Source organism: Manis javanica, chromosome 9 (assembly GCF_040802235.1).
Source record: "Manis javanica isolate MJ-LG chromosome 9, MJ_LKY, whole genome shotgun sequence".
NCBI lineage: Eukaryota > Metazoa > Chordata > Mammalia > Pholidota > Manidae > Manis > Manis javanica.
In genome coordinates, this window is record NC_133164.1 from 124,491,008 (window position 1) to 124,503,928 (window position 12,921).

At 37.3% G+C, this 12,921-nt stretch overlaps 1 protein-coding gene across 9 annotated transcripts in view; it reads left to right on the forward strand.

The window, feature by feature from the left end:
- ATP9B (ATPase phospholipid transporting 9B (putative)) overlaps positions 1-12,921 on the forward strand; it is a 212,593-nt gene that overhangs the window by 62,319 nt on the left and 137,353 nt on the right. For all 9 annotated transcript variants that reach the window (XR_012121287.1, XM_073213253.1, XM_073213259.1 and 6 more), the window contains one exon: positions 8,224-8,275. Coding sequence is in view for 8 of the 9 variants with exons in the window: in XM_073213253.1 (XP_073069354.1) it covers positions 8,224-8,275 (52 nt within the window). In the remaining variant the exon portion in view is untranslated. The remainder of the gene's footprint in view (positions 1-8,223; positions 8,276-12,921) is intronic.

Genomic DNA, 12,921 nt, shown 5'->3' on the forward strand with positions numbered 1-12,921 from the left:
GTTACAGGACGGCATGCTAACCCCACTGTCAGTGTCGGGCAGAAGTGCTGGCGGAGGCAGCAACGATGCAAGTCTTCGCTGGGCCAGCCAGCGGGCTATACCTGACAGACCCCCAAACACACTCCTTTGTGTCGGGTGTCCATAGAACACTCACCAGGATAGACCGTATCTATGAAACAAACAAAAAGAATTTGAGATCATGCAGTGTGTCCTTTCCCCACGGTGGAGTCACATTAGAATTCAGAGCACCATGGCGGAGAGACGATAGAAGCACTCAATGTGGGAAGTGAGCAATGGACTTTACGGTGCAAGGAGAGAGTCTCAAGGAGACAAAATCCACGTAGCTGCATGAAAAATAAAACCCAGCATCAAAATATGTGGAATGCACCTATGCAGTGCTAAGAGGGAATTAATTTAATTGAAGTATAGATGATACACAATCTTACATTGGCTTCAAGTATATAGCAGAGAGGGAATTTAATAGTACTGAAAACTTAATTAGAAAGAAGGAAAGGTCTCAAATCAATCATCGAAATTCCTACCTCAGGAAAAGAGGAAGAAGAATAAAATTAAACTAGTACAAGCAGAAGAAAAGAAATAATAAAAGGCAGCAGTCAGTGAAATTGAAATTAGGAAGACAAGATAGTAAAGCAGTGAAGGTAAAAGCTAGTTCTGAATAAATAAAATTGATAAACCTCTAGCAACAATGAAGTGGTGACACAAATAACCAGTATCAATAATGAAATAGGTGATAACTATAAATCAGGCAATCATTAAAAGGTAATTACTGAATACCACAAACAACTTTACACTCATTAGTATACCGACTTGGATGAAATGGACCAGTTCTCCTGAAACTACAAACTTAAACACAGGAAAAATGAAATGGATAATATGAATAGTTCTATAACCAGTAAAGAAGTCAAATTAGTAATTTAAAAGCTCTGAGAAAGAAATACCCATGTCTAGATATTTTCATTGAAGAATTCCTTGAAACCTTTAAAGCCTTAGCATCATCTTCTTAGGATAGTTTCCAGAATAGGGTTGAGAATGGAACACTTCCCTTCATTTTAGGAGTCCAGTATTATCCTCATACCAACACCAAAAAAAGACATTACAAAACAAGAAAACTACAAGTAAACATCCCTCATGAATATAGACACAAAAACCCTTAAGAAAATATTTGCCAGTTGATATCAGCAATACATAAAACTTTGAGAAGAGTACATAGGAGAAAATATTCAGAATCTAGGGTAGTTCTTAGACTTGACACCAAAAGCACAATGCAAAAAGAAAAAATATGGTAAGTTTCATTTTGTTAAGATTAAAAACTTGTGCTTTGTGAAAGAACATGTAAATATGAAAAAACAAGCTACATACTAGGAGAAAAATATTTGTAAACCATGTATCTGACAGATATGTATCTAGAATATGTAAAAACTCTCAAAACTCAACAGTAAAAATAATTAAGTTAGAGAACAAGCAAAAGGTATAAACAGACATTTTGCCAAAGAAGATTCACAAATAGAAAATAAGTACATGAAAGGTACTGAATACCATTAGGCCCCTGAAAATGCAAATTAAAACCCAAAGAAATAATCACTACCCATGTAGGAAAATGGCTGCAGTGAAAAATGGTGACATCATTAAATACTAGCAATAATGTGAAGAAAGTAATTCACTCATACTTTTGTGGAAATACCAAGTGTTACAGTTACTCTAGAAAATCATTTGATAGTCTCTTAAAAAACTCAACAGGCAATTTACACATGACCCAGCAGTAGAACGGTGGGACCTTTATAACAGAGAAATGTTCATTTAAGTTGTCAGGAAAGCCTGCGTATGAATGTATATATCTACATTATTCATAATAGCTAAAAATCAGAAACAGTCCAGATACTTTGAATGGCAGATGATCAGAGAAAATGATGTGCTTCATACTGTGAAAAATCATATAAGGAAAGCACAGGTCCTTGCTCTCATGTTGCTCATAGCCTTGAGGGGAGGGAAACATAAAAAGTATTCAGTAATTATTTGTCATTCTCTAGTTTGAGTGCCTCATAGAAACTAAAAAACAGGATTAAGGAATAAAACGTAGTGGTATGAAAATGAAATTAAGAAAAAAATTCCATTTACAATAGCATCAAAAAGAATAAAACACATAAGTATAATTAATTGTTAAGAATAAACTTAAAAGAAAGTGCAAAACTTGTACTTTGAAAACTACAAAACATTGTCAGAACATTAAAGAAGACCTAAAGAAATGGAAAGACATCCCATGTTCCTGGATTAGAAGTACTGTATTAATACTGTTTAAATGGCAATACTCTCCAAATTGATCTTCAGATTTAGTGCTGTGTCCCTCAGTATCCCAGCTGACTTCTTTGCAGAAATTGACAAGCTGATTCTAAAAATTAGATGAGAATAGCCAAAACGGTTTTGAAAAAGAGGAATAAAACTGGAATATTCACCTTTCTCCATTTCAAAACTTCATACAAAGTTGCAGTAATCTAGATGTGGAACTGGCATAAATCCAGTTGGGAATCTAGAAGTGAAGCCTTACATTTATGCTTAATTGATTTTCAGCAGTGGTGTCTAGGAAATTTAACAGGATTTGGATGAATTTGGGAAAGTGCCTTTTTTAGCCCACTACTGTTTTTGAGATTCTTCCATTTTGTTGTGTGTAGCTATAATTCATTCATTGTATTATTACATAGTATGCTGTTTGTGCATTCTGTTGATGGATATTTGGGTTGCTTCTAAAGTTTGCCTTTTAGAAATGATAACTTCTCTGTTACACTTGACCATGTCTTTTGGCTTACATATGCACACATTGCTGTTGCATATATACCTAGAAGTGGAATTGATGGGTTTTGGGGTAGATCAGTAGATACTGCAAATGATTTTGCAAAGCGATGTATCAGATCGTACTCTAATCAGCAGTAAGAGTTCCCATTGCTTCACATGTTTGCCAACACTTGACATCACCAACCTTTTAAATTTAGCACTTCTAATATGTATTACCTAATACATATTTTTAATATGCAGTAGTTTTGGTTTTGATGTGCATTTTCTTAAAGAGTAATGAATTGGGTCTCTTTTCTCATATGATTTTTAAACATCTTTCTTATTTGGGAAGAGCCTGTCTCTTTCCATTTTTCTTCTCAGTTATCCCTTCTTTTCTTACCAGTTTCTGGTCCTTCCTATATTCTGGGTTGGATTTGTCCCTTATTAGTTTCATGTTGGAAATACCTTCTTCTTTGTGTGGTTCGTTGAACAGAAATTCCTAATTCTAGTGAAGTCTTATTTATTTATTTTGATAAACTGTTGCTAATTTGTCTTTTTCTTTTTTTGAACTATAGTTTATATTCAGTGTTACATTGGTTATTGGTTTCAGATGAACAACTTAGTATCATGAAGTATATACATTACTAAATGCTCACCAGGATAAGTGTAGTTGCCATCTGTCATCATACAAAGATATTGTAATATTATGTACGTTCCCTGTGCTGTACTTTCATTCCTGTGGCTAAATCTTACAGACATATTGTATGATGTGGAAACCCCTTTACCTGTTCATCCCCTTCACCTATTTAACCTGTCTTCCCCCTCCCATGGTAACCCAACTGTCGTGCTCTGTCTTTGTGAATCTATTTCTGTTGTTTGTTTATGTGTTTATTTTTCAGATTCCACATATAAGTGAAGCCATGTGGTATTCATCTTTCTCTGACTTATTTCACTGAGCCACAGTTGTCACAAATGGCAGTGTTTCTTTTTTATGGCTGAATAATATTCCAATACATATGTGTACCGCACCTCTTTATCCATTCGTCTCTTGAGGAACACTTCAGTTGCTTACGTATTTCGGCTATTGTAAATAATGCTGCAGTAAACATAGGGGTACATATATCTTTTTGAATTAATGATTTTGTTTTCTTTGGATAAATTCCCAGAAGTGGAATTGCTGGGTTGAATGGCATTACTATTTTTAGTTTTTTGAGCTACCTCATAATTGCTTTACATAGTGTCCGTACCAATTAGTAAGCCCACCAGCATGAATGAGGGTTCCTTTTTCTCCACATCCTTGCCCACTTAATATTTGCATGTTAATTCTTGTCTTGTTGATATTAGCCATTCTGACTGGTGTGAGTTGATATCTTACTGTAGTTTTGATTTGCATTTCTCTGGTGATTAGTGATGTTGAGCGTGTTTTCATGTGTCATTTGGCCATCTGTCTGTCTTTGGAAAAATTTCTATTTGGGTTTTCTGTCCATTTTTTTAAAATTAAGGTATCATTGATATACAATCTTATGAAGGATTCATATGAGCAACATTGTGGTTACTACATTCATCCATATTATCGAGTTCCTCCGACACCCCATTGCAGTCACTGTCCATGAGCATAGTAGGATGCTGTAGAGTCACTACTTGTCTTCTCTGTGCTGTACTGCCTTCCCCGTGACCCTCCTACATTATGTGTGCTAATCATGATGCCCCTTAATCCCCTTCTCTCCCCCTCCCCACTTACCTTCCCCTACCCTTCCTTCTGTCCATTTTTAAATTGGATTACTTGTTCTTTTGGTATTCAGTTGTATGATTTCTTTATATATTTTGGATATTAGTCCCTTATCAGAATATTGTTTGCAAATGTATTCTTCCATACGGTAGGCTGCCTTTTCGTTTTGTTGATGGTGTCCTTTTCTGTGCAGAAGTTTTTCAGTTTGATGTGGTCCCACTTGTTTATTTTTGTTTTTGTTTCCCTTACTTTGGCAGACATAGCCAGAAAAAAATTTTTAGTGTCGATGTTTAAGACTTTACTGCCTATGTGTTCTTCTAGTGGTGTTACAGTTTTAAGTTTTTTGTTTTTAAGTTCTTAATCCATTTTGAGTTTATTTTTGTGTGTGGTGTAAGACAGTGTGCCACTTCCATTCTTTAGCACACAGCTGTCCAGTGTTCTCAACACCATTTATTGAAGAGACTGTCTTTTTCCCATTGTATATTCTTGCCTCCTTTGTCATGTATTTATTGAGCATATAGACATGGGGTTTATTTCTGGGCTCTCCATTCTGTTCCATTGGTCTATGTGTCTGTTCTCATGCCAGGAACCTTTCGCTTTAATTACTGTAGCTTTGTAGGATAGTGTGAAATCAGGGATGTTGATGCTTTCATCTTTGTTTTTCTCTATCAAGATTGCTGTGACCATTTTTCTGTTCCAAACAAATTTTAGGATTATTTTCTCTAATTCAGTGAAAAATGCTGCTGGTGTTTTGATAGGGATTGCATTGAATCTGAAGATTGTCTGGGGCAGTATGGCCATTTCAACAATATTAATTCTTCCTATTCATGAGCATGGCATAGCTTCCCATTTATTTGTCTTCAGTTCCTCTCATCAGTGTCTTACAGTTTTCAGAGTACAGGCGTTTCATCTCCTTGGTTCAGTTTATTCCGAGGTATTTTATCTTTGTCGCAGTTGTAAATGGGTTTGTTTTCTTAATTTCTCTTTCTGCTAGCTCATTATTTGTATGTAGAAATGCAACAATTCTGTACATTGATTTTGTATCCTGCAACTTTACTGAATTCATTCATTAATTCGAATAGATTTTTGGTGGAGTTTTTAGGGTCTTCTGGATACAGTCTCATGTCATCTGCAAATAGTGATGGTTTTACTTCTTCCTTACCAATGTGGATGCCTTTTATTTCTTTTTCTTGTGTGATTGCTCTGGCTGGGACTTCCAGTACTATGTTGAATAAAAGTAGTGAGAGTCGACCGGGGTGTGTGTTTCCTTCCCCAAGATAGGAAAGTGTTCAGCTGTTATTTCTTCAAATAAGTTTTGTACTCCTTCCTCCCTCTGGTGCTCCTATAGTACAAATGTCTGGATGTTTGATGTTGTCCCAGAGCTCCCTTAACCTACTCATTTCTTTTCATTCTTTTTTCTTTCTGCTCTTTAGCTTGCCTGCTTTCCATTACTCTGCCTTCCAAATTGCTGACCTGTTCTGCATCCTCTGATCTTCTCTTGATTCCCTCTAGTGGAGTTTTCATTTCATTTATTGTGTTCTTCATCTCTACTTAGTTGCGTTTTATATGTTGCATCTCTTCGTGGAGGTTCTCACTCTCAAGTCTCGTGAGCATCTTCATGACCACGACTTTGAACTCTATCCAGCAGATTGCTCTCTGTTCCATTTAGTTCTTTTTCTGAAGTGTTGTCATGTTCTTTTCTTTCAAGCATATTCCTCTGTCTCTTCATTTTGTTTGATTTTCCGTGTTTAATTCTATTAATTACCCATCTTTTATTAATTTGATTCAGTTAGCTTTTATTTTTTACCTGAAATGGGCATATTTAAAAAATTTTTACTTTCTTGATGTTTGTTAATATGTATTTGTTTTCTATGTCATTAATTTTTGCTCTTGTGTTTGTTTTTATCCTTGTACTTTCATTGGGGTTCATTGACTTTTTTCCTTCTTTCAAATGGATACTTAATTGTGTGTTCTCAGCCTCATTTTTCTATTGTGTACATTTGTGTATATTTTCCTCAACACTTTTCATGACTTTTGTGTTACACACATTTTGATATGTTGAATTTTTATTACCATTTAGCTCATAGCATTTTCTAATTTCCAGTGTGATTTTTTTCCCTTGACCCAGGGGATCTATAGGCTGAAATACTTGCCCTCCCTTCTTCATGTCGCAGAGAAGTAGCTCTGTCCTACGCTGGGGCTGTGTTCGGCTTCACTGACTTCCCTTCGCCTTTTTGCTGCCTGATGACAAGTAATCCATCTCTTTATCATGTGTGGGTAAATCTTTGCTTAGGTCACAAAAAATACAAATGATTTATGAAATACTGTGAAGTATTCTTATTATAAGTACACTTTTTTCCTTTAGTTTTGGTTCAGCTTTCCCAATTGATTGAATTATTAGTGATAATGGTTACTTATATGAATACTGAATTGGAAAACTTATTATATTGTTATGTGGTATAGAATACCTTTGAGTTTTTCCCCTTTTTTGCTTTATGAAAGAGTATCTCCAATTTGTGGGATTTTGTTTGCTCATTCATCCAGCACTTATTAAGTGATTTTGTTTTTGTCCTTTCTGTTGATGTGGTGGATGATGTTGGTGGATTTTCGAATGTTGTCCCATCCTTGCATCCCTGGGATGAGTCCCACTTGATCATGATGGATGATCTTTTTGATGTATTTTTTAATTTTGTTTGCTAATATTTGTTGAGTATTTTTGCATCTATGTTCATCAGAGATATTGGTCTGTAATTTTCTTTCTTTGTGGTGTTTTTGCCTGGTTTTGGTATTAGGGTGATGTTGGCCTCATAGAATGAGTTTGGGAGTATTCCCTCTTCTTTTTTCTGGAAAACTTTAAGGAGGGTGGGTATTAGGTCTTCACTAAATGTTTGGTAAAATTCAGTAGTGAAACCATCTGGTACAGGTGTTTTGTTCTTAGGTAGTTTTTTGATTACTAATTCAATTTCCTTGCTGGTAATTGGTCTATTTAGATTTTCTGTTTCTTCCCTGGGTCAGCCTTGAAAGGTTGTGTTTTTCTAGAAAGTTGTCCATTGCTTCTAGGTTATCCAGTTTGTTACCATACAATTTTTCATAATATTCTCTCATAATTCTTTGTATTTCTGTGGTGTCTGCAGTGATTTTTCCTTTCTCATTTCTGATTCTGTTTATGTGTGTAGACTCTCTTTTTTTTCTTGGTAAGTCTGGCTAGGGGTTTATCAATTTTGTTTATTTTCTCGAAGAACCAGTTCCTGCTTTCATTGATTCTATTGTTTTATTCTTCTCAATTTAATTTATTTGTGCTTTAATCTTTATTATATCCCTCCTTCTACTGACTTTGGGCTCATTTCTTCTTCCTTTTCTAGTTTCATTAAGGGAGGACATAATTTTTTATAAGGCATTTAGTATTGTATTAAATATGTGAGTTAAAGTGCAAAAGAACCTGCAGAGGTGACACAAGTTAGCATTTTTCAGAAATGGAGTCATTTTTAAGTCTTCACTAAATGCCATTTATATGTTTTGTTAATGGGGAGAAAGATCTTAGAGATCCATCTAAAACATGAATTAAGTATTTTTGTTATACAAATTATAAGTGATAACTGCTTCAGCATAAGTTTTAGTTTTTACTTACTGTTTCTTCTTTGGAATGGAATAGTGTTAATTTATAAACCTGATTATAGATCATTAATATTTATTATAACTCTTTGCAGAATCAAAGAATTCCATCAGACATGGTATTTCTTAGGACTTCAGAAAAAGCAGGTATTTTTATTTCTTTTATATTGCTGATGATTTGGTGTTTGGGCAGCTTAAGAGGTAAAAGTTAGATTTATTATAATAAAATGGTAAAATTTGAATAATATATAGAATCTATTAATTTTAGAACCACATTTAACTTTGTTTAAATGATTGTGCTGTGTAATAAGTTCATTTAAAAAACAGTTCTCTTAGAACTTACATGTCAAATGAGTGTTTTCATTCAAATCCATATCGATATTTAAATAAATGATGATTATGCTTGAAATATGATTGTTGTTCTGCATTTGCAATGTTATTTATCAATTCAGCAAACACATTTATTTACCACTTACTATATGTCGGGCACTACTTGTTGCTTAGGACACAAACGGGAGCGAAGCCAAGTTGCCCTTTCGAAGAGTTCATGATCTGTTTATTCACGGATGTTCACATACGGGCAGTTTGTGGTGATCTGAGTGTTCAGATTCTATGAGAGTTAAAAGGCATGGGCTGGGGGGTATCGGGAGGGGGCAGTTTGCCTCGGGGAGTTGAAGTGGGCTTCGTAGAAGAAAATGATACTTACATGACCTGAGCTTTCAGCACCGAGAAGCAGGTGGAAGGGGTTAATGAGGTGGAAGGCTCCTGTGGTCAAGGAGAGCAGCTGTGTGTTGGAAATAAGGAAACCTAAAATCTAGTCTCTTTGGCCAGTTCCTCATTATGTGAACTGGCTACGTGGTCACACATTTTCATCATCTCTGAAAAATGATGGTAAGTATATCATGTACTATATAAGGTTCCTTCTGCCTTACATTTCTGACTTTGTTGAATAAATGAGTAATATTTTTATAGGAAGCTCAGCATATTATTTTTATTGGGTGCTCAGGATGTATCGTTATTTGTAGCATGAAAATTGTAGAAAGGACAAAGTTAAATTTTATAGTTGTTAATTTCATTTTTGTCTCCATTGATAAAAAAAGCATTTTTTTAAAGGGATAGTTTAAGTCATGAGAGAGAAGAAAAATGTCTTCTCTTTTCATCAAGTGTTGCTATGGTTATTTACATTGTAAGATGAGGCTGCCATTTACAGAATAGTCCAACTACACCTAATAATCAAGTGACCACTATACACTTGATGCATTCACCTTGTTGTGTGTTATTTAACACACATTTCATGTTCCCTACAGGGCAGCCTGGAAAGCTACTTTTCCCGTCCACTTCCCTTTCCTCTTGTAGGTGCAGCCAGACTCCCTCTCCTGTCTGCTTAGCTGGGCCATGCCCTGAGGTCTGGCAGAAGGAGGATGGCTGAGATTCATGTGGGCCACGTCAGCCCTGGCCTTAAGCTCTCTTCCAGCCATCTACGCATCTCTTCCCGTGCTGGCTAGGTGTCCATGACTGGGGCAGCCTTTGAAGCTGCCTTTGGAGATAGCAGAGCTTCTCTGAGTCTCAGCTCCTGAATGGCTATGTGGGCAGAGACCTCTCCCCTTCCATTACCAAATCGACTCTGATATGGAAACAGTGTTTAAGTACCAAGTTGCAAGATTTATCCTTTACAGTGGCTAGTGTGCCCTGTGCACCTGCTGCAGGCAGGTGACAGTGACAGCTCTGCCTTGGCCACCTTGTTTCTGTAGTGATCAGGGCTTCCAGGCTGCCCTGGGCATCTGTGGAGCCCTGCACAAGCAGGTGGCCTTCCAGATACCCAGGAATGTGTCAGAGCTTTTCAAAGCCCCCTTTAGTCATCTGATTTTACAGCTTTTCTTTGAGGTTTTCTTTGGTCAGCTTGTTGTTTACCCGACCTTTATCCCTTCATGAGGTAGTTACAGTGTTAAGCAGTTGCCACTGTTTTTGACAAACATCCCAGGGAAAGCACTGTTCTCAGTGAAAGAGCTGTGGGTCAGGTGAAATCCAAAAGCCCTACCTGCGCAGGTGAGTACGGTTCCCTGGGCATGGGGCTTGGGGAGCCAGGCCCTGGTTCGGCCTATGCAGTGGCTGCTACACTGTTGTGTTTTCGGTACTGTGTGTGGCACTGCTGGCTTTGGGATGGGTGAGAGGAGAGGAGCATTGGAAATGGGGCAATTCAAAACACCCCACAGCTGATCCTTAATTTTGCTGTGGTTCTTGAATAAAAGCATCTATGATTGTTGTTAAGTATTTGATTATTTTCCAGAGTTCTGAAAAAGTTGCTTTTGACCATTTTTCCTGATTTTCTCATTACACTTATGGAGAAATGGATTTTCAGAGGTTTTAACTCTGCCATCCCTGCTGACATTACCTACTTATTCATGGTATCTTATTTCTAAATGTGTGCAGTATAATGAATAACAAGTTACCTTTGCATTTGGGAGATGCTTTTATGTTACTTGCCCTTTTGATGATTGTGCTAGGAATTAATGTAAAATTAAAATATTTCCTAAATATAGAAACAGTTCTAGGTAATTAATGTGAAAAGGTGAGATCATATAGATTACATTAGGGGGTAAATGACGAAGAAACTCCACTTGGAAGTTGGAAGATAGTTATAAATGTCTGCTCCTCGGGGGGGAGTCTGAGGGCTGCAGCCCGTAAGGGCCTTGCTAGAGGCAGTAGACCACAGCAGTTCTGGGATTCCTCACCCTCTTGGTGGCTCTTTGGCTGTGCTGTTGCCGCGGCATAGTGAGGTGTTGGCACAGAATGTGAGAGCACCGGGCAGGCAAGACGCTCTCACTGGGGCGACCAGATCCAGAATGCTGTGGCCAAATTGATGATGTTCTGAAAACATTTTCTTTTTCTAATTTTGCTTTGCATTCAATGTTGTAGGGACAATTATTCTCTGTATTGTAATAATACTTAATATTTTAGAGGTCATGCATCTCTGGGACTCTTAGGAATTACCACTTGTTCCTAGAAAAGTATACGTAACATACATGTATCCTAAATTTTTTATTGTATATATTCCTGGAAGGTTATTAATGGATCTGAGTTTGAACTTGTCTCTAGTCTGTTTAAACCTACAGTTCTATTATTTTTCTTGGTTGTATTATTTTTTCTATCAAACTTAAATTGCCAAAACAATTACTAATTACTCAATGCAGGTATTAAAGTGTCCCATTGCTGTTTCATGCTATTTTTCTTCTCTTTATAAAATGGGGCAAAAAGCTTCCACAGCTGTGCAAAACTTTTGTCATAACACTGCTTTCAGTCAAGGTGTCCTGCCAATGGGTTTCAGCCCCAGACAAGTTCACTGTGGATTCAGTGTGACCAAAGAAATGACAGAAGAACATTCTTGGGGTGAAAGGGTTTTACCCAACTTTATTCCCGTGGTGGCAGGTCAAGCGCTAGAATCCCGTCCACTCAGAGCGAGTCTGCACGCAGCAAGCCGGTCTCTTGTCTCTGGGCCTCCCCAGCCCCACAGCCGTCTCAGTCTCAGTCTGTCTCTGTCTCTGTCTTTGGCGCTGCCACCACTCCAGTCTCGTCTCTGCTCTCCTGCTGCCTCGCAGCCGTGCCTCCGTGTCACCCAGAGCACTGGGCAGGGCTCTTTCTGTAGAGTCAGTAACAACATACTGCCTACACTTGTGCAGTGAGTGAGCCAACCAGGGCCAGGTGAGAATCCTGGCCACAGGAACCTTCACTTTATCCACACAGGGTTTCTTGGCTTTGGGGATTCTGTTTGTGTGACTTTAATTATTTTAAGTTTTTAATCACCTCATTTTTAAAGTACACGTATTTAGAATTTGGGGGGTATCTACTATCGTTCTTAATATTATTACTTTATAGTTCCATTTCGGAAAACCTGGCAGCACTTTGTTGTTGTCAGGAAAATCTTTAAGCTCAAGCCAGAGTGAAAGCCCTGAACCTAGTCAGGGGGTTCGAGCTGGGACAGTAGCTGCCGGACGTTGTCAGTGCAGTTCAGTGAATCTCTTCGCGGAGTCGTATTGACCGTGTATTAATACAGGGGTTCTGTTGGGCTGTCAGCCGATTGTTTAGAATGTAAATGAAACTGTTGATGGATCTGGTGGCTGATGGCTTAAATTCCAATTAATCAATTGTCTCATCGGTTTCTTAATTCAGATCAAATATCTCCTGAATGCACACAATTCTTTGAGTGGTATTAAGAGAAATTAATGCTTTAGAACTAGTTTTCATCAATCTCTTATAAATGTCAATATCTTTTTCACTGGTCTCCTAAGTGATGACATGATAGTTTAAGTTTGGGCCATGTTACAGTAGCTCAGCTCTCACTTGTCAGTGGGACAAGGGATAGGCAGGTAGCACTGCACTCATCATGTTATGTCTCTGCTGCAGGTCACTGTGTCACCAGCTTAAAAATTTCATAGAGTCATTAAGTCATACAAATGATTTAGAAATTAAGTTTAATGGCAAACAATCTGTTATTATATATGCAAAGTCAGTGTCTGTTTTTCTTCTGTTGGGCATTTACTGTAGCCCGTCTCTTGCAGAGCTATTGAATTTGTGAGCTATTGCAGGCAGTCTGCTAATATTACAGGGTAACTTATTACAATATATGGCAGATTCGTGTGCTCTGTCTCGCACTGTCCCATCAATTACTTATCATCACTTGAAGCGGCCCTCCTGTGTGACACATATACTAGTTGATCTTAATTTGATTGTTATTAAACCTGTCCTTTCCTGTCAACTTTTTGTCAGTTATACAAAATAAAATCAGGTATACATAA